Below are 22,413 nucleotides of genomic sequence, written 5' to 3' on the forward strand. Positions count from 1 at the left end.
TCTAGCTGGCAACCTCAGGTTTCAAACCTGGGTCCTCCACATCCCAGTCCAACGCTCTATCCACTGTGCCACCACCTGGTCAGGCTGAATACATCATTTCTTGTTTTATTTTGCCACAGTCAAACTGAAGAACTAAAAAATCAATTGTTAGCCACCAGAAGAGACTATTTCAGAAAACAGCTGGGGCACCTATGTGTCCCCTCACTGATCCTGAATCCGTGTAAAATTTCAACACACAAGGAGAGTAAAATTATGGAATTCTGTTTTAAGCAAGTGGTTCAAGCACCAGGCAAATCATTCACGAAAATAAGCCACACACAGGGAGAGTCCCTTGTGTTCTGAGCCTCATGCTGTCAATAAAAACGTCATGATCTGCGGGGATTCTTATAAAAGAACATTGCTCTTCCCACTTACATGCAAAGACATCGGAACCGTCTCTGCTCTTCTGCGTCGAGACTCTCTCTGGGCATGGACCCTTAGCTTACTGACCACTGTGGAGAAAACAAGAACTCACAATCTATTCCCCAGCCTTCTTTCCTGAGCTGTAGATCCACCCTTCCACGTGGGCATCCCATAAATTATTCAGCAGGCTCATTGTCTGCAGACAACTTTGCTCCGCCCCTTCTCATAGACTGGCCCCACCTCCTCTGAGTCCTTTTAGCTGTGGCATGGTCAATGGTCCTCTTTTTCCTTCCTACCCACATCCAATCAGCAATCAAGTCTGGTCAATTGTAGTGCTTAAGTACTCCTCATATCTGTTGCCATTTCTTTAATTCTGGCAGTTGGCATCTTCACCTGGATTATTAAAAGAAACACACACACACTTTACCTGGGTTGCATGTTCTTCAAGAAATTTGCCAAACTATCTATCTAAACCAGTGACTTGCCTAACTGACATCATCCATTGGCTACCGGTGGCTCTCAGGATTGATTTCAGAGGCCATACCCTGGTTATTCGACCCCCGTCTCCTTCTCTACCATCATCTCCTGTCTCTCCCCACACTCCGTGTTTCCTCCAGCCATGTACCATGGCCCGACAGCTCCCCAACCTGCTGCTTCTGGTCCTTTTAAACATGCTCTTCCCTTTGCCTGGAAACACATCCCCTCCTCAGAACTGCTGGATCCCACTAACCTTCAAGACGAAGACCAAGTTCCCTCTCCTGAATCCCAGGTCTGACTTGGACTTTATCCTCACCTCCGCCATGTGCTAACAACACCGCGTGACCATGTTCACTCGTCTGTCTCCCAGTTAGATGTGAGCCCTCGGGGTGGGGGGAGGCCATGTTAGTCCCCTGTGTACCTGCTCATCTCTGCGCCTGGCACACAGTAGATGCTCACACCGTCTCTGAACGAGCGAAGGAGTTGCTCTAACTGGGCTGGGCACAGGGTACTATGGAAGCAGAGAGAGGGGGTGGATGACTCACTTGGCCTTGGGAGGAGGTCAAGAGTTGGGAAAGTCACAGAAAAGGTGACGTCCTAAAGGATGAGAGAAGGGCTTCAGGCATGGAGAGAGAGTGTTTGGGACAAAGTGAGGAGTAAGTGAACGTAATCTTAGCTGTGTTCTCTGGTTTTTGAGCATGCCCTACGTTTTTTAAATCCTTTCCCTCTCGTGAACTACCCTCCCCCCTCCCATGGACCATTTCTTTGGGGTCTTTTTTGGCTCCATGGCAGCCATACCTGCTGCCCATCTTCCTTCACACACACCAAAAGAACCCCAAGTTTCCTAGTCGCTTAATAGCTTCTCTGCCCATTTTAAACACTGAGGACATCAGTGACTGGGTCCTATAACGGGGGCTGAAGCTCTTCTCTGGGACTATTCAGAAGTGTTCTGCACCCTTTTACTGAGACCAAGCAGAGAGAACATCCCCCACCTTGTCGGACTAGCTATTGTTGACTACTGGTGACAACGTCAAGGGACGTAGTGTGGGAAGGGCGAGAGAGATGAGAGGTCTCAAGGCACCTTTGGGTAGACCTCATAATAGTGCTCGCCATCTGGCGTGAGAAGACCAACATGAGTCATGCTGGTCCTTTGGGGCTTTCTGTATATTTCTCAGTGACTTTATTGAAGACCTGTCCACAAAGAAGCAAGCTAAGGGAGCAGCTGTTGAACTGGAGGATCCTCTGTCTATAATGGACCCGTGCACACGTGCACACACACACATGCATGCAGTGTCCACACACATGTGCACACACAAACACATAATTTATTTGTCTATTGCCTCCATTAAATACCACCTTACAGCCGTGGTTTAGCACAGCCCTTGCAATACCACTGTGGGTCTGTTCTGGGATTTCCACGTTTGGAAAGCACATGCGTTCCCATATAATTTATGTATTGGGCCAGAGCTCAGGAATGAGACTTGGAACACAAGACACCTAATGATGGGCCATCATTTGATTCCTAGGATTCCAGGCCTACCCTTGCTCAATGTCACAAGGCTGGTCGTGTGTCAGGGCAGCCATTCAAACTGGCAGACTCCTCTCCCCACTGGCAACGTGGTGCCCTCCATCTGCCGCCCTCCATCTGCACTGTCATTTACCTGAGACGCGGCAGCATCCTGGTCCGTGCTGACCCATAAGACCAGGAGGACCTTGGGAACCAAAGAGACAAAGGCCTTGAACATCATTAGCACAAAAAAATTCAAACCAAAGAAACCTTGGAACAAAGCATAATATTTATCCAGTTGCAGGATTCTCAGCAATAATTTTAAAAAGAGCTAAAAGAGCAGTTTCATTTCTAAACTCTTTTATTTGTTTGTTTTCTTGCTGTAATAACAACCTCGGGCTCTGCCAAGAACTTCTTTGGCTTCTCTTCTGAATGGACACCTGATGGTTTATTTTCTGCAGAACAGACCATGGGGTACCTTTGCTGATTTTATGGTCTCCAAAAGAAATTTAGGGTGGAGAGCTAAAAAGAACAATTATGTATTCTTTCAAGCTAAAGTTCTCTTTAGCTTTTTGGAATGGAAACAATGCTTCTCTCTCTCTCTCTCCTTCTCTCCTTCTCTCTCTCTCTCTCTCTCCTTCTCTCTCTCTCTCTCTCTCTCTCTTTCTATTTCTCTCTCTCTCTCTGCTCAATAAATGTGTGACTCCAAACATTGTCCACATTTTTCAGGACTACCTCTCTCTCCCACCATACCCATTCTAAGAAATTGGCTTTGGCCTTCCTTCTACAATTTTTTTTTTTTTTTTTTTTTTTACAAAATCCTAGGTTTTGTGGGAAAATCTCAAGGGGTTTTGGGGAAAACTTATAGTTAGAATATCGTGCCTGACCTGTGGTGGCGCAGTGGATAAAGTGTCAACCTGGAAACACTGAGGTTGCCGGTTCAAAACCCTGGGCTTGCCTGATCAAGGCACATATGGGAGTTGATGCTTTCTGCTCCTCCTCCCTTTTCTCTCTCTCTCTCTCCCCTCTCTATAATGAATAAATAAAATCTTTATTAAAAAAAAAAAGAATATCGCTGTCATGAGGCAGGGAACTTCAACTTTTTGCTACAACTTCTCCCACCTCGCCTGCCTTTATTCCCATCCCTTTCTTCCTTGGAAACTGAAATTTATAAGTTAGTTCCTACTTCCCCGTCTTCAGTCTCATCGGTAACTGTCTTTTTCTCATCGGCATTTAAGCATACCCAACCGTCCCCCTCAGAATTCTCTTTGGCTCTACATTTCCCTTGCTAGATGCTTTGACATCCCTCTTGTCCCTTCTTAGCCACATGAGTCACCTACATTATTAGCACTAATGCCTGGTAACTGTAAATACTGGATGGATGGATGAATGGTTGGACAGACAGATGGACAGATGGATGGATGGATGGCAGGCAAGCCATGGAATACAGAAGTTTAGTTTGAGGCCCATGCCTTCATCCTCATTAATACTATTGTTACCCTCTTACATTTCTCCAAAAATTTCAGTTTACGAAATACATTTACATCTGTCATCTCAAGTGATCCTTACATAGCACCTAGCTTGAAGACATTAAAGAAAAAAAATGTTATTTTTTTCCCCCCTTCTTTCCTCTCTCAATTTAAAACCTTCCTCATTGAAGAAGGCTTGCCCGATAAATCCTGCCTTCTGGTGATCATTTCTAAGCTTTGCCCTGGGTCTGATGGCAGGAGCTGTTAGTACTGCTCCACTCTAGCCACATAACTGCTCATTGTTTATTGCTCAGGAGTCCCAGGCTGAGGAGGAAGTTAATCACAGTTCAATAGCTCTGCCACCACCCTCGCCGACCAGACATAAAACATACAAAACATGAACGTGTGGCTGGAATTGCCTGAAAAACACTGATTGTCAACTAACGTGCAGACCTCATGTGTTCTCACAGAAATTACAACTACCTGCCGTTTGAGGCCAAGAAGCCCTGTGTCTACTTCATCAGCTCCTGGGGAGACCAGACGTTTAGGCTGTACTGGTCCAACACGCTGGAGAAAATGGCAGACCTGCTGGTAGGTGACCGACCGGTGATGGATTTGAACACGGAAAGCTGGGGGCAAAAGGATTTTTTTACTCGCACCATAGAAGGTCTTGACCTCAGTTTCAATACAAATAAGCGGAGGCTGTTGCATCTGGAGAACACAGGGCTCCTTCTACCACGCGGACCCAGGGGAATGAGAGACATTTTGCAAAAATCCCTGGACATTAAATCAAACTATCTGAATTCAGACCCTGTTCTGTTTCTCACTGGTGTAGGACCTAGGGTCGGCTGTTTTCCTAATCTCCAAAGGGCAGGGGATTGACGGCTTTCTCACAAAATTGATATCGATCCTGGCTTCAACTAATGTAAAATCCGAAGTCTCTTCCATGATGGGCGATGTCCTAAAAGATCAGGCCAAAATCCAGTTAAGAAAGGAAGGTTCAGAGTCAACACACAGTAGTGTTTCCCAGTTCAGGCACAAGGAAACAAGAACTCTTACTTCATTTCTAAGACAAACAAACAAACAAACATAGCTATTATTTCTGGGATGTTATAATCAGCATCTCTACTACAGTGTCTCATTCCCACCTCTCATCTGTCATTTGCTTTCAGGAAGAAGGGATAGAAGAAGTCAAAGAATTGATCAAAATTTCAGAGAAAGCACCAGAGGAGAAAATGAAGACAGTGCTCAATACCTTCATCAGTCAAAGCAGGTACCAGCCAGTGTGTGGGTTCTGAGCTTATGTGGAACCAGCTTTTAATTATCTTAGAAAATAATCCATTTTACGTGCATCCAGATGGGCATTTTGTTCAGTAACTTAGCTGGCACTAATGGAATTACTGTTGCTTCCTGAACCTTTAACAACCAAAACACAAAGCACATAGGGAGAGGAAAGAGGAGACTCATTATGCAACAAGACAAATGCCGGCAGAGGTAGCGCCCCTTATGGTGCTTTGCATTTGGTAGATACTCGACAGTTACATTGACAATGACATGGATAAGTTATATTAAAATCTATTTAATAGAATTTGCCATGTAACATGTTAATAAAAACCAATTAATGCCTCTTTTTCCAGGAGGTAAATAATACAATCTAAAATTCAAAAATAGGGTATCAGTTACTTATTACCGAGTATACAAACTTTCAAATTTAGTGGCTTACACGGTATTTGTTATCTCACAGTTTCTGTGGGCCATAAGTCCAGGTGTGGCTCAGCTGGTCCTTTGCTCAGAGCCTGTCACAGACTGCAGTCAAGGCATTGACTGAGTTATCTCAAGGCTCAACTGGGAAGGATTCGTTTCCAAGATCATTCATGTGGTAATTTGCAGAATTCAGTTCTTCACAGACTGTTGAATTGAAGACTTCCATTCCTTGGTAGTGGATGGTTAGAAATCAGCCTCAGTTCCTTGCCATGTGGTCCTCTCCAACTTACCTCTCACAACAGGACAACTGACTTCATCAGCATGAGCAAGCCAGAAGAGAGAGAGAACATATCAGCAAGGTGGAAGTCATGGTCTCTTAAGACCTAATGTTGGAAGTGATATCCCATCACTCTTGATGTGTTCTCTTATGAGCAAGTCATTGGGTCCAGTGCACATTCAAAGGGAGGGGATTACACAATGACAAGAATAGTAAAGAGATGGAACCTGACCAGGCAGTGGTGCAATGGATAGAGCGTCAGACTGGCATGCAGAGGACCCAAGTTCTAAACCCCAAGGTCACCACCAGCTTGAGCGCAGGCGCATCTGGTTTGAGCAAGGCTCACCAGCTTGAGCCCAAGGTTGCTAGCTTGAGCAAGGGGTCACTTGCTCTGCTGTAGCCCCTGGACAAGGCACATATGAGAAAGCAATCACTGAACAACTAAGGAGTTGCAATGAAGAATTGATGCTTCTCATCTCTCTCCCTTCCTGTCTGTCCCTATCTGTCCCTCTCTCTGACTCTCTCTGTCACACACAAAAAAGTAAAGACATAGAGATTTTTGTGGGGTCATGTTAGATCTATCTTCCGCATAAGGAAGCACTTGGGCTAACTCTTGAAATTAAGACTGGAGCAAAAATGACAATGTGTCATGATGGATTAATAGAAAAAGGATGTAAATTCAGCTGACAGAACATAAAACTGGAGATAGAGAAATTCTGGTATTCTGTTTTATAAGTTCTGGCTTTCCTAATCTCTCAACTACCTAAGCATTTTTACTTAAAAAAAGGAAAGCAAAGAAATAAATAAGTGATTTTTTTCTTCCTATTTTAACTTATTTCTTTCTTGTTTTTTTTTTTTTTTATTGTGGAAGCAATATATATATTGTATCAGTGCTATTCCTGCTGGAAGCCAAGTGCCACCTGCAGTTCCTTTCAAGCGTCGTTAAAAAGCTTTATGATCTCATATTTTTGAAAACCGTTTGTGAGCCAATTCATAGTTCAATAACTTTTCTATATCAGGGGTTCCTTGGGGTGATAATCATTCCCCTTTCAAGTTTATAATCAACTGAAAAAATATTCAGGAGGGTTAGGCAGAGCTGGAAATGTTCGTTTTATATAATATAGTTGGTAACCTGGACTTGAGAAAGCGGCGTGGACCTGAGGTCATGGTGGGCTTCCTGGCCCCCGGTCCGTTCGAGGCTGAGCAGCCGGCCTTTGGCACTTCCCCTTCTTGAAGGGACAGACCATTTGCCACGTGGATGTGAGGTGGCTGCCCTCAGCTAGCAGCAGGCTGGGTCTGAAAGCCAAAGAACAAACAGAAACCTGTGCCGTGGTCATTTTCCCTGATTTCAATGAGGGAATTAGTCACTTTCCCCCTGTGAGGAAGGAGCATGAATGAGAAGTCTGAAGTGTCTCCCATGTCTCCTCGGCTGGTCCATCCTGGGAGTGGCGTGGAATGAAATTCCTTGTGCCTCTAGGAAAGGTAGACATGTGAAAGCAAGACTCCCTTTCTCAGAATATAGTGCTTTTAATTTTTTTTTTTAATTAAGAGAAAATGTAACTTGACTGGTATGCCCGAAGAGAATCTCTGGTGAGGCTTCCCATTGTCACAGACAGAGCTGGGCTGCAGGACCCCTCACTGGGACAGGTGGCCTCTTAGACTTCCCCTTTCGTTTCTTTTGTAATTGGTTTTTTCATCATAGGAGTACTCCATTCTCATCTTATAGAAATGAAAAATGAGGGAATGTATAAAGTATTCTTTCTCCCACTCTCCAGAGAGGAGTGGGATTTGTCTGGCTGGTTTTCCCCTGTGCATTTGCAAACACACACACCCATAAAAAATACTGTATATCTTCATGACTAATAGCACACTCTTTCTTTAGCAGGTTGCCTTCTTACTCAACAACAGGTCACTGGCATCTTTCCGTGATAGGACATACTGGTCATCCCCGATACTCAACCCATGATGCATGTCAGATATTTGACTAGTCCCTGATATTGAGCTTGTTGCCATTTATTTGCTCCTGTAAACAATGCCCCAGTAAGCGTTACTGTGTAAACATATTCTTACAAAAATTTTCAGTTACTTTTGAAGTTTAGAATCCTAATATCATTTTTAGATCAAATTATGTAGACATTTCAATGTTATCAGGCACCGTCAAATCGCCTCTTAACCAATTATAACAATTTATCTGTTCCTATGTCCCGACCTCTTCACCAACCTTGACTACTATTGTAGTTTTAATAGATATATATGATATTGCATTTATATTGCTGATTAGGACAATATCTCACTTTTTTAAGTTTTAAAGCCATTTATATACAGTATATCTAATTTTGTATCACAGGTTTTTTGCTACATCGTGGGATTTTGTGGTATATAGGTATTTTTTCATATTTTGTATATCTTATATTTTATATGTTTATAAGAGTGTGGGGAGGGTTTAAAAAGCCTTAAAATATATAGAAATAATAAATATAAGGTCACTACTTTGTGGATTTTCGTCTATCGTGGGGCGGGGGGTTCTGGAATCTAACCCCTGTGACAGACGAGGGACCACTGTACCTTCTTCAGTTACATTCATAACCTTTACTATTTTTGTATTGAACACGTTTTTAACTTCATTGCTCAAAATGTTACCACTCAGTCCTTTGTACAGTTTTAAAAATGTGAAGACACATCCCAGTATCGAGCCTAAGATATTTGTTTTACAAACACATTTTCAGGGACATTTTAGTGTGTGTTAAATTTGTAAGATGAAGGAAAACCGCTTCATTTTGTGTTTGTTGTTATGAACTTGGACAGCAAGCACAATGGATGTGCGCTGAAAGAAACCAAAGAAAAACAAACATTTATTTCCCGTGTGGGATCTGGGCATTATTTTTCCCAGCTCAGAAAACATTGTCATTTCGCCGCTTAGAAAAGTTAGTGCATCACTGCTTAATCCTAAATGAAAAATCTTGGTTCTGTGGCTTCATCAACTTTCTCATTATATTGCAGGAAGTATATTAGCAAATCTCTGGAATTATATAAATGGATTTTCACTAAGTAGGTTTCAAAATCATTTTTCTTCTCTTCTAGTGCCTTTATCTCTGAAGCAGAAAAGAAGCCCAAGACGTTGAACCAAACCACTTTAGATAAGAAACGACTTACACTCTGTTGGCAGGAGCTGGTATGTGAAAATCTATTTATACTTTGAAGAGAATTGAAATGTGTGCTTTAAAAATAAAGCTCACAGATGAGGCATAGGTCAAGGACTAGATGAGGATAAGGTTCTCAAGGTTATCCATTTGCATGACATAGAAGAGAATAGATGGGCAAATTGGAAAGGAACTAGTATTTATTGAATGTCTACAAGAATGAGCTAGAAGCTTACCAGCCCTACATTCCGTTCTGAAGGATTTCCCCTTGTTCATTTTGTAGTGTGTCAAAGGCTGTAGACTCTTTCACTTGACCTTCTGTCTCACAAGCTGACAGAGCAACAACAACAACAAAACAAATACCTGTTCTCCCTCTTCTTGGTTTCTTCCCATTAAGAATTATGTTCAAAGTTGTAAGCACTTCTTAAAGTGGTGCATCTGTGCAATGGAATAGGATTTGGCCATAGAAAAGAATGAAATTTTGCCACCTGCAACAGCATGGATAGACCTAGAATGTATTATACTAAGTGACCCTGAAAAACTTCTGGGCCTCAGCTTTTTATCTGTCAAAGGGAAATGAGATGGTATTCACTGCCTCCACACCCTGTGGAGTTTCTATTAAATGGATGCATGCTCAGTGGTGGGCCATGGAACAGCCCGCACAAGTGGCTCAATGTAGAGATTATGAACACCCTCAGGATTCTCCAGCAGCAGGGCAGTGCTTGTTGTCCAGATTTCTAGAAAGATCTGTACTGACTCTTGTCTTGTTTTAGGAGGTGATGGCCAAGAAGGCTAAGGGGATTATTCAGCAGCAGAAGAAAAAGTTATCACTTGATGAAATGATCCACAAAGCCCAAAATTTTGTGGAAAAAATCCGCTTCCTTGTGGATGAGGTAATGAATTCTAATAGTGAACCTTGTCTGGAAGCTTAGACTGGCTGTTTTCCCAGTGAGGGCTGGACGTTTGGTAAGGATGAAAGATGGAGCAATGTTGTCTCCTGAACCCTGCTGCATTGAGCAGGCACTATTAGTTTAGGGGTGAAAAAGGAAATTTAAAATTAAGTCAAACATCTATAAGTTTATTGATTTTTTTTAAATGAAGCTTGAACATTCAGCAAAAATAAAAGGCATGTTTTTAATAGACTCAAGAAAAGTCTAAATTAGCACAGGATCTTTTATAAGTTTTCAATAGAGAATTTACACTCATGTCCAGTCAAGGTCAAATCTGCTTCTCATTTTTAAATGAGTTGTAACCAGTATCTTCTGGTTGTTGTAATGTACCACACCCCAGATGCTGAAAAGTACCACACCTCACTTCTGCAGGTTTACATAAAGACACCAAGTCAGATGAGTTTTAAAAGGTTTTATTAAAGGAGGAGATTTATTAAATATGCCGGCCACATATGGCTGACACGGGGCATTTGAAGACCCAAATTGTGTGCGCCAAATACATCTCAGGGGCTGGTTATATACCCTTGATCACACACAGGCTGAGGAGAGCATGACATCATGGCACAAGCTTACAACATTTGTTTAGGGGATACACAAGGACATTAAGACTTTCAAGGTAACACAATCAAAGATATTTACAATCTTTCAGGGTTCATCTTCCCTCCTTTGCCTGGATGTATGTTACTCTCAGGATTCTAGGAAGGGGGGAGGATCTACAATCAATGTAGGGTGGTATGTAAATTCTGTCTCCCATTGAAAGAGAAGAAGTTTCTCAGTTAACCTTTATTTTAATTTTGAAACTAAATGACCCATTATTCTTGCAAGCCAGAAACTTCTACATTCTTCTCCTTCCCCTCTCCAAATGAAGGATGGGACAGGAAAGCCTGACCTTTCCTCCTAAAATATCAATATTAATTTTGCAGGGTTTTGGTACCTTACTACATGGTGACTTCTGGAATGATCTAGAAAGGTTCTTTTATTTGTTTCTGTCAGACGTGAGGTTTTGTGTGTGAAGATTGTAGGAAGAGGTACAGATATACTGCTTCTGTTGTTCTCAAAAGTTTTATTTGTTGTAAATCAATTATTCTTTAGAAGCATAATGAACAGCGAGACATTTTAGTAGATGCAGGGATTTTAATAAACAGCTAGAAGGTTCAAACCAGGCATCAGAGTTTCAGGTCTGTGACTGACCATCCTGTGGTCAGGAAAACGTCCCCGAGGATGTTTGTTTCCATAGGGAGCAAGGATACCCTATGTGGGTGCCAATTATACTAGAGTGTGACAGATTTCAACATACAGAGCATCCACTTCCGGCCCAGGAATGCCGAAGCCTAGTTTATGACAATGTAGTTCTCTTTTGTTTCAGAAGTTGTGTGGGCTCAGAAATGTACATTTCAAACTCTCATAACATAATGGGCCTCTTGGCAGGGAATTCTGCAGTTCCTATGTTGACTCGCTCAATTCTAAAGTCTTCATTTTCTGTGCCGTTTAGTCAAGTTTCTCCTGAATAACCACTTAAAATGGAACCAAAGTGCTTGCAATTGTGTTTTAGGTATGAAGTCCCTTTGCAATGTGTTCCCTTCCAGAAGCAAATGGAAAGACATTCATAAAACTTTTTTTTTTTAAATTTAAAGATTCTGGAAATGTTACCTGGTTCTTAGAAGGCCCAGTGCTTCAAGCTTAATCACTATTATAAGATTGGCGGGGGGAGGGAAATCCATGGGAAAGTATAGGACAAGTTTGTTCTACAGATGGAGAAAAACGCGCCACTAAAGCTGCCAAAGTTTTGGTCCAATTTGCGTCCTTAAAGCACAGGGAGCAGTTTGGCAAATGGGGTTTGCATGTCCTGCTAATTCATGACCAGAAGCTTTCCCTTTTCAAAGAACCTACACTTAACTTGCTTGATTGTAAGATGTTTTAAGTACCTAAATGGGTTAAATCACAGAATTTGCTTTGCAAGAGGAGGGACTGTTCGGGATAGGCCAACTCTCAACGCGCACCTGTTAACGAAACGCATTCCCTCCCTTTCCTGCAGCCCCAGCACACCATCCCGGACGTCTTCCTTTGGATGCTGAGCAACAACAAGAGGGTGGCATATGCCCGCATCGCCTCCAAAGACCTGCTCTACTCTCCCGTCAGGGAGCAGATGGGTAAATACTGTGGAGCCATCAAAACTCACTTCCTCAAAGTAAGTCTGCGCTACTTTTGACTCAAAGATGGGAAAGCTCTGTTTTTCCTGGATCACTCGGCATTCTTAGAGTGTGTCCATATCTCTGACTCTTCCACAAGACTTTTCAGAGGTCTGAGGACAACCGGAATGCTTTGTTTCCTCGTGACTCACCTTGTGATTCTGCAGCCGTCCTGAGGCTGAGTATTTTCCAATTACTATGTCACCAGACACAAATAAGTTTTCTCTTTTAATCTAGTAGGTGCACATCAAGGCGACTTTAATCTTTACGTCTTTGATTACTAGGAAGAATGAACATTTTTCTATTAGTTACCTCTCTACTTCTCTTATGTAATTTGTCCATGGCATTTTTTTTTTCCCCACATAAGTTCATCTGTATTTTAAAAATTGATTTCAAAGAAAATTACAAGAGAAAAGGCTTATATTCCACAGAACTGGTATTTCAGGATTGCTGGTGGCTTTAAATTGTAAAAATGTGATTGTTTTTCAACTTGGGTCCCTGCACCCTTCATAAAGACAGGGTTCCCTAACATCTCATGAATGGACGCCCAGAGGAAAAGTCTCTGGATGTAGTCTACTGTCTGTAACGTAAGATTTGAGCCTCTCTTGGAGACCCTGGGTATTTTACCTCAGCTGCAAAGACATTTCTAACCCAGAACTGGACTTGAGCAAATGAGAAAGAATGGTCTGAAGGCTGGCATTCAAACAACTGGGCAACCAACATTTAGAGGACATCTCTGGATTGTGTGCCCCCTTCAGAGCCAGTGATGTGTTTGGGGCTCTTTATGTTATTTTCTGTTCTGTGTGTGAAATGGTTTTTAAACACGCCCCTGTGAAATTGTTACTGGGAAAGGACATTTATTTCTCCAACTTATTCACCACCAATATCAAGATTTTTCTTCAGCTTTCTCCATCCGAGAAACTCTGGGGTGATAAGAAACACTTCTCTTAAAAATAGCAAATCATTTCAGAAGGCCCTGTGCTAAAAATACTAGAGAATCAGTGGAGTGCTGCTCCCTCCTAAATGTTTTGATGATTTCTGGCATTGTGTAAAATTAGAACGAAGAACAACCATCAGATACAGCCAGAGGGTAGACATAACTGAGAACAGAGAAACTTGACCTACTACTATCTTTATCTATATTTTCCTTTTGCTGCTGGGATTGCTTTGGGCGATGGCTTTGTAAGTTTTGTCCACACCAATCCTACTGCTATGATGACACATCTTGATGATTCAGCAGAACTACTTTTAGTCCTGTGTCCGTAGTCTCCCCTGCTTTGACCCTCCCATCTTTATGCTGTTTTCTTCACTGGGTTGGTATATCTAAAAAAAGCAAGAGCTACTCCAGTGTTTTCCCTGAGAGTTAGGAAATGCAGTAAGACAAAGGGGAGAAGGTAAACCTGACCCTCCAGGCCAGCGTTTTCTCAAAGTTGATTCTACAGAACAGCTGTCCTTCGAGTGGTGCCTTAAACACTCCTTGTAGGCACGTATGGGAAGTTGCAGTTGAATCTCTCTCTTGGAATGTCGCAGTGCCCAGGAAGGCTCTGAGAAGTCCTGCAGTCGGGAAACATCTTTAACTTTTACAACCCAGGATGGCCAATCTTCTTCCTCTAGAATAACTGTTTATAAATTTTAGGAAGCTACCGTTCTTAGGGGCCCAGATTGGGGAATATTAATCTAGAGGAAAGGAAGGTGCCTCATCTGAAGATGCGTGGCTAAGTAATGGTAAATCTGTAACAGCAGCCAGGGTTTCATGGTCCTTGGCTCCATGATCTTTCTTTTTCTCTAATTTAAATATATTCATAATGCTACTCAGTGCTGAAACAGAATTCCTTGAGCTCAGCCTAATCCACCATCCACAGTTCTCCCCTTCAGTCTCATGCCCACAGTGCCCCTAGTGGCCGAAGGGCAGAAAAGACATTTATTCATTACCAAAAGGAAACTTCCTATAAACATAGAGCCCAGCCAGAAGGTGATGCCCAACCTTCCTTTTTCTTTCTCCTTGAGTCACCCTCTCTGTGTCAGTTCACCTGGAGTTAACGTGAGAGACCCTTTGTCATTCTTGTCTCCATCCCTATCCTGTCATCTGCTCCACCCCATGGTCAGTATCTTCTTCTCAGGCCTCCAGCTTTCTCTAGGATGCTTCAGAAAGCAGTGTCTGAACAAGTACTCAATGCAGCTTAGCTGTTATTATAGAAATATGAACAGAGTGAGAAGTACTGTCTTATTAATTTTAGAATTGTGAGTTGCAGAGTGGTTGTCTTTACCACCAACAAAACAAAATGACCTTTTTTTTTTTTTTTTTTTGCTCTTTGTAAGCTGAATAAGAATTCATCTCACTCCCTAAGGAGTCAAATCCAAGCTCCTCCACGTAACCAGTAGGATTCTTCAGCCTCTTCTGAGTCCTTCTCTGTCCCAGCTCTTTCTCTTCTGAGAGCTCTTAGCAAAAGCGTCCCTAGCACAGAGTAAGCACACGCTAAAGAACATCAGCCCGGATTACCACGGTCAGTTCCTGCCCCTGCGTCTTTGTTCACACTTCCCGTCTTCCTGAAGTGCCTCTCTACTGGTCCTACTCCGGAGTGCGCATTAAAGCCCAGGAAATATTTGAGTCTTAGAGAAAAGATAGAAGTACCTCCTGCTACTTCTCTGCTCCTGTCGCATCTTCTCTCTTACACTTGACTTTGCATTTGAGTAAGCGAATGCCAGCTGGCCTCCTTGTCTAGATGCGAGCTCTTGGAGGGGAGCCAGGATCGTATCTTGGTCACTGGGACGCCCTCTTGACCCCACTCCCTCAGCAATTCCTGGAGGGACTTAGAGTAGGTGCTGAATTGAGTTGCTAAGAATCCTTCTAGGGCAGTGGTCCCCAACCTTTTCTGGGCCATGGACCTGTTTAATGTCAGAAAATATTTTCACGGACCGGCCTTTAGGGTGGGATGGATAAGTGCACAAAATAAAATTATGCAACTGGTGTAAAAACTGTGGTATTTTAAAATATAATTGTTGAAGAACTTACGAGACAAGCATCAAGAGTGAGTCTTAGGCGGATGTAACAGAGGGAGTCTGGTCATTTTTTAAAAATAAAACATCGTTCACACTTAAATATAAAAAAAAACAGAAATAATATAAATTACTTAATCTTTCTCTGCGGACAGGTACCTAATGGCCCACGGACCGGTACTGGTCCGTGGCCCGGGGGTTGGGGACCACTGTTCTAGGGCACCCACAGAACAAGATAAGGACACGGACAACTATGCTCAATTTTGGATTCAGGGGCTCTTCGCGTGGTGCCTTAGAAAAGCCAGAGCAAGGTGTAGCCTCTCGTGGTGGGATTTGGTGATCCTCGGTGGGAAGGAAGTGGTGCGGAAGAGCGGGGGCAGTACTGATAGGATATCCTAAAGACGCCAAGAAAAGGCACTGGGAAAAGTCAACAACATCTGGAGAGGTTGCCATTCTCAGACTGCAGGCCTGACCAGCAATGTTGCAGGCAGCCACGTCCGGGCCTGGCACTCCTTACACGTGGGCAAGGAGTCTCCTAATCCCGCTGATGGGTAAGGGAACTAGCAATCACACTGTCTGGGGAAGGGGTGAAGGAATAAGAAGTATTTAACTAGGAAGAAAGAACAAAGTAGGGCAAGTAGATTCCTCCAAGCATATGGAGGCCTGGCCTATGGAAGACGCATGTCAGTTCCTCTGACTGAAACAGAGGTAGAGGCTGTGGCTGGAGCCCCAGGCACTTGGTAGGTCTGGGAAGGGAGAGTCCGAGTCATTGTGGGAAGAGGTAGGTGGGGGTTCAGAGTCCAGAGTCTAGATCTGAAATCACACCTCTCTTGGGTTCGAGTTCTGGCTCTGTCCCTTAAAAGCCAAGTGTTCTTTGGGAACTTACCTGACTTATCTGAGCCTGAGTTTTTTCATTTATAAAATGGAGACAATAACCATACTTAGCTGTTAGATTTAAATGATCCGAGGCTCGTAAGTACTTAACACAGTGCCTTCACGTCCCAGGGAATCTGAATGCGCCTCTGGAACTGGGGCAGCTGGGGTCATTGGTCTTATTTTGCTATAAGACAAGCTCCTGAGACCTGTTCTCTGAACATGCTCTGGGCGTGTCCCCAGGTAGGACCTCGTTTCTCAAAGAGCAAGGCCCACCATCAGCCTCTGAACATGCTCTGGGCGTGTCCTCAGGTAGGACCTCGTTTCTCAAAGAGCAAGGCCCACCATCAGCTCTTACTAATGAGGTGGGCTCCCTTGCAACCTCTCTGCAGCTTCCTGGAAAACGGCCGGCTGGCTGGTCAGTGCAAGCCAAAGTCGACGTGTACCTGTGGCTGGGCTCCACCAAGTACTCCAGTGCCATGTTGGACAACTTGCCCGCAGGCTATGAAGCAGAAATGTCCTCCAAAGCGGCTGGCTCCGGTCAACCTCCAGCCAACCTGATCTACCAAGGTAGGAGCCCACTGGGCAAAGAGGGTCATTGGTGGCTCTGGTGGGCCTCTGAGAAAACAGTGGGGAGGGTGACATGCGTGTGTTGTTTGTGCATTATTCTAAGATCAACTTATTTACCTTCTTGTAATGTAGTTTCTAAATTTTCTTCCTTACTTTTCCATGTATGATGTAAAAGAATAAAATGAAGTCATTAAACACATCTGAAATGAAAATTTATATTTTTCTGTTCATGGAGAAAAAGCAAGTTGAGTTTCTTTGTAGGCAGACTAGATAGGTCGAGTTTGAATTTTAAGTGAAAAGATAGGTTTTAAATAAATATCAGGAAGTTCCTGTGTGGCTATGACCTGTGGAATGAAAGCATGTTTTCCCATCACGTGGCACTGGGGTTTTGATCTCCCAACAGCAGGCACATACAATTTCCAGTACGGACCCATTGGAAACTGGTGTTGGTGGTCTCATGTTTCTCTCCCTTCTTCTTGACTGGCTACTTTTAGAAATTCAGATTGCTTTTTGTAATCCTTTTTCTTTTGTAGGTATTTTCTCCAAAAGCCATACTGTTCACATTTTCATATAATTTAAAATTTTGTTATAAATATTAATGCCTTACATTGCATTTTGCTTCTGTCGGCAAATCGTTTCAACTTGCAGGATCTCTTGCTGCCAAATTCAGACAAAATAGAGCGGTTTTACCGTCACTTTGCCTGGAGCTGGGTTTTGAACTGAACCAGCGTTGGAAACCTGGGAGAAGTGCCTACACACCCCGGTTTCCTGGGTTGCACGAGGCTCCTCTGATGTTGGTTGACCTTGACTGCCAGTGGGCTCTAAGGGCTCCATAGTTAGAGAAGACAAGCTTCTGGAGATGGTGTCTACCACATGCCAAGCTTTGCGCCCTACCTACCCTTTATACATAAGATTTATTTCTCACATCAACCCTGGGTGGTTCCTCATTTTACATACGGACAAAGGGTGTATCAGAGGTGCTTAGAAATTACCCAAGCTCACACAGCTAGTAACGGATGGAGCAAACAATCTCCAACCCCTGCTTCGTTTCCACTGCTTTCCATCTTTCGTCAGAGTTTTATTTTTTGAGTGAAAAATACCCAGATCGGGTTATCTTCTTATTTCTGTAGACATCACCTCTAGAGACTCAAGGAACTTGGCCCTATTTGCTGTCCCAGCTACTAACAATTCAGAGGAGAGGAAAGACTTTTCCAGAAGTTTTTCTGATCCTCTGCAGCACGTTTGCATGGCGTGCCCTGATAGGCTTTCTCTGCTGTGAACTCCTCAGCTTTTACTTGGGGATCCCCCACTGGGCCCTGGTCTGCCCTCACCGGTGGCTCTCTCTCTGCCTCCCACCCCATCAAACAGCTGCGCTCGCTCCTGCACTTAGACTCCCCTGTCCTCTGTCGGTATCTCTCGTGGGACACTTAGCCCTGGCCTCCTGTCACTGTGATGAGGTGTCTGTGTTATCTATTGTCCTCTCACTGGAGCTCCCCAAGGACAGGGGCCATCTTAACTCCTTCTGAACCCTTAGAGACCAGCCCGGTACCTGGTACACAGTAGGCGCTCAAAATCACCTTGGCTGGATGACTGGAAGAATGGAGGAATGGATGACTCAAGACTCTATTGAAGCAAAAACTATTGGCAGAGCTCTATTCTTACACCCACATGTGAACACACAAACACACACACATACATGTGCATGCACACACAGCAGCGGAAACAGAAGAATCACAAGGGATTAAAATGTGGTGTTTCAGATACAGAAGGTGATTTTGGAATCAGACAGAAATGAAACCCAGGCGCTGGCATTTGTTAGCTCCATAATCTTGGAAAAGTAGTTCAGCCTTTTTGTGAACCATTTCCCTCATCTATAAAATGGAGATAGTTATAGATATTACACAGGGTTGTTATGGAGATTAAAATCCACAATGAGTGCACCACGGAGAAAGCCTGGCTCAAGAGTACCCACCAACGTGACCTCTCCGCTGAGTCTTTATCGGTCTCAGGAGCCGGTGGTGCTGTGGCCTCCTTTGTCTGTCTCTGGACACACCCACAGACGCACCTGGCCCACCTCATGTTCCTAAAAGCCCACTAACGCCTGCCCTTCCTGCTATCCATCCACAGACCGGCATATCTTTCAACTGAGAGCGCACATGTACCAAGCCCGGGGCCTCATCGCGGCCGATAGCAACGGACTGTCAGACCCCTTTGCCAAGGTCACCTTCCTTTCCCACTGCCAGACCACAAAGGTAACCTGGGAAGCCCGCCTGCCTCTCCCTGCAGCCCACAGCCGACACAGCGGACCCCGGGAAGGAAAATCCAGGGGTGCCTTGCAAATTGCCGTGTCCCCCGGTATGGAGGTGTTTCAGACTCAAAAGCACGTGTGCAAGGAAGAACGGATGTGGGCTCTGTTGTGCCAGGGTGATCCACTGTCCCGGAGCTAAGAGAGCTAGTTCCCGAGGCAAAGGAAGGGTGGCAGGAAAAGCAGAACCTGGCGTCTCGAGCTCCTGCGAAAGAGCCAGGCGCAAGGCCATGTTCGGTGGGGCGTGAGCACATGGGAGAAGAGCACACAGACAGCCCGCAGGAGGCTGAGGATCAGTCCTACTGCGGGGTCTTGGTGGGGAGGAAGCTTCTCCAGCTATGCGGTCAGGAAGCCTAGACTTTGCAGTGTCGCTTTGCACTTCCCAGCTCGGGGACTTGGCCTACTTTCAACATCTCTGCAATTCAGCGTCTCTCGCGTCTGCAGAACAGAACTTCCTGCTAGCTGCTGGGAGGATTAATGGAGATGGAGCTATACCTGTTCGCTCTGTGCTTTCTCTGTTTTCTGTACCCCGAGTGCTCAGTTGTGAAAAGGGTTCCTAATCAGCACAAGTCCGCGAGCCTCGCTCATTCAATTGTGTTCGCGGAGATTTACTCTGTTCTCTGAGGACGCACTGTTTGGAGAGAGAGAGAAGCCCCATAAAGATTCTGCTTATCTCTGGGAGCAAAGACAGAGGACACAAAAAGACCTGAGATTTTGTTCTAGCTCATCTACTTCCGAGCTGCATCTACTCACGAAACCTTGGTCTGTAATCTTAAAATAGTGCTATTGTGAAGGAGCAAATGGTTAAAGGAACAAGTGATTGAGGAATGGTGGCCATTACGTTGATTGATGTTACCAAGGGCTGACATTTCTTTCCAAAGGGAGGCCCGTGATCTGAGTGACGGGGGAGATCGTATTTTGATTTATGACACGTAGATCGAGATCATAATGCGAACCAGCATTGTGTCCACTTCACCAGCACCTGTCGAGAGTTTGCTCTGAGCCCGGCATGGAGCCGGGCCCAGGAGATCTGGGGGACCAGACCCTGCTCCTGCATCATGTGTGATCTGGTGTAGAGATAGGCCATCCTCTGGACAGACCACTCAGCTACACTGCCATAAACCCCATAGTGCTGGGCCTCCAAGAGGCACTGCAGAGAGAGGGTGTGGCTCTGCCTGGGAGGGAAGTCGAGAGAGACAGAGGAAGGTGCCTCCGGTCTCAGGGACTGAGCATGGAAACAAGAACAGTGCAGAATGCTTCTTCCTTCCTGCCTCGAGCGGTGTACGTAGAGCAATGATTTAGAGTCTAGACTCTGGAACTACGTTGCCTGAGTTCAAATCCATGCTCTTCTATTTATTGGCTGTGTGACCTTAAACAAAACTCTCTCTGTCCTCAATTTCTTTATGTGGAACTTACAGATGATGACACTGTATATACCTCTCCAAGGGTAAAACACCCAGGACAGTGTCTGGCCTACCACAGGCACTGTGCGACTGTTTGTCATTATTGTTACTGAGGTTTCCCACAGAGCGAGGGGGATTGTCCGAGTGTGGACCCCTGGGACCCTCCTCTGCCAGCCACAGCTGTAGAATCCTAGTGCTCAGAGGTGACCTCAGAGCCCAGTGCTGCCTCTGGGCCCATCTGTGTGTGACATGGCCACCCGTTCCTACTCCTTGTGACAGGACAGAAAAAGCTGAGCCCTGGTCCCTGTAGTCACACCTGAGCTGCTCCACGGGTTCACCTGTTAGCTCTCATCTGAAGTGGCCACATGGGGCTCAGAGAGAACAGGTTCTGAAGGGCTGGTCCTACAAGCCAATCCTCTACAAAGGGACCTCATGGTACAAAATATTTCAGAAGGGAATCCAGTCATTCCAGACGTCACTGAGGCCGTGGGACTTAGAGATCTTGTGGTGACTGAAGGGTAAAGGGAAAGGGAGACAGAAAGAAAGGCTTTGGGGCTGGTAGGGAAGAGGGACTGAGTGGCTAAGAGGACGTCTGGGAGGACAAGAGGGGATCTGAGAGAGTGAAGAGCATGAAGCCTGAAGTTTCAACCACCAGGTTGACGCTGAGTCCGGAGTACACGGATGGTCTATTGTTAGACACGAGTGCCCCAGTGCACCTGACACGCAGTAGGTGTTCAGTAAGTGTTTACTCACTTATAAAAGAGTGTTGGTGGGGGGAAGTGGGGTGGGTCACAAGCACTTACTGAGTACCTACTGTGTTCCAGGTACCTCATACTCTTTATCGCAGACAATAATTATAACAACTCTACCAGGTAGGTTCTAACCCTCTTTAATGGGGGAAACCATGGGTCAGAGAGGTTGAGTCACCTGCCCGAACTGAATGTAAGGTACCCATAAAACTAGTGTTCCATTCCAGGAGTACCTGATGCTGAAGTCATGCTCTAGTCACGGTATCTTACTCTTTAAAGTGTTAGCTAGGTGGAACTGTAATCTCCCAAATAATGCCATTTAACGTGATTAGAACACGTAACTCCTTAAGGAAGCTCCAAAGAAATTAGGCTGGTGGTGGGCACCTTGGTAGTAAAATGGAAGAATATATTTTTTTTGGGTGAGATTTAAAGTATCTCTTGAAGATGGTCATGGTCCTTTTACTCATGGAAACAACTCTGAGGATAAGCCAATACCCACTCATTCATTCCTGCAAATAGCTATGGAGCACCAGCTGTGCACAGGATGCTGTGTTAATGCCTAATACTGTGCCTAGCACATCGTAGGTCCTGAATAAATACATGCTGAATGAATGAATGAATGAATGCAGGCCTCTGGAATCTTATCAAGTGGCATTTATAGACCCAAGTGCCAAAGAAGACATATATTTCTGTAGGAAAGCTGCTGTCGGGGTCATAAATTGCTTTGGTATCACACCATTGGGTGAATGCTGCAAAAGAGATCATATTTTTACTTTTAAAAACAACATAAAAACAGTCACCGACACAGGCTAGCTTTGTATTGCAACTCCATACATAACTCCTGTTTATAGGTTGGTTGAAACTATTCTTTTTTATCTAAAACATTAAGATTTCTCTCTGAAATGTAATGTGAAAAAATCTTACTGTGTCTGAGGCAAAAATACTCTAAAAACAAAAAAGTGAGGAAAGAAGGAAGGAAATTGTAGAATGCGTGCTATTTCTATGACTCAGATAAAGAAGAGCAATAAAAAAAGCAATAAAATGATTCTTTCATGGCCAATGTGCCCATAATTTCATGCTGTATCTAGAGGAGGCACTTAATGCAAAATTCTAAGAGGACAATTTCATTTGGGCTTTGAAACTTGGGCAGCTAATTCAGGTCGGATCTCTCCCTCTGATCCTTCCTGGAATGCACCATGAGAAAATAAAGGTGCAGTCCAGAGGTGGTATGGACATTTCCCCAGGACCCAGCAGCTGCTGTGCCATGCTCACCTGTGAAGTCGTCCATTTGCCTGCACAGCCCAGAAGAGAGGGAGATGAGGCGTGGCCTCTTTCCAGGACCGCCTCACGTAGTAACGGGGCAGTTTCTGTCCAGGTGTCAAGTCTACCCATCCAGCAAAC

The 22,413-nt window shown here is 44.4% G+C and overlaps 1 protein-coding gene across 2 annotated transcripts in view; it reads left to right on the forward strand.

Annotated features, from left to right (window-relative positions):
• The window catches only part of FER1L6 (fer-1 like family member 6), a 135,868-nt gene that overhangs the window by 61,653 nt on the left and 51,802 nt on the right, over nucleotides 1-22,413 (forward strand). For both annotated transcript variants that reach the window (XM_066379448.1, XM_066379449.1), the window contains 7 exons: nucleotides 4,326-4,446; nucleotides 5,028-5,128; nucleotides 8,918-9,008; nucleotides 9,750-9,869; nucleotides 11,962-12,114; nucleotides 16,378-16,555; nucleotides 18,683-18,807. In XM_066379448.1, coding sequence (XP_066235545.1) covers nucleotides 4,326-4,446; nucleotides 5,028-5,128; nucleotides 8,918-9,008; nucleotides 9,750-9,869; nucleotides 11,962-12,114; nucleotides 16,378-16,555; nucleotides 18,683-18,807 — 889 coding nt within the window. The remainder of the gene's footprint in view (nucleotides 1-4,325; nucleotides 4,447-5,027; nucleotides 5,129-8,917; nucleotides 9,009-9,749; nucleotides 9,870-11,961; nucleotides 12,115-16,377; nucleotides 16,556-18,682; nucleotides 18,808-22,413) is intronic.

This window comes from Saccopteryx leptura, chromosome 3 (assembly GCF_036850995.1).
Source record: "Saccopteryx leptura isolate mSacLep1 chromosome 3, mSacLep1_pri_phased_curated, whole genome shotgun sequence".
NCBI lineage: Eukaryota > Metazoa > Chordata > Mammalia > Chiroptera > Emballonuridae > Saccopteryx > Saccopteryx leptura.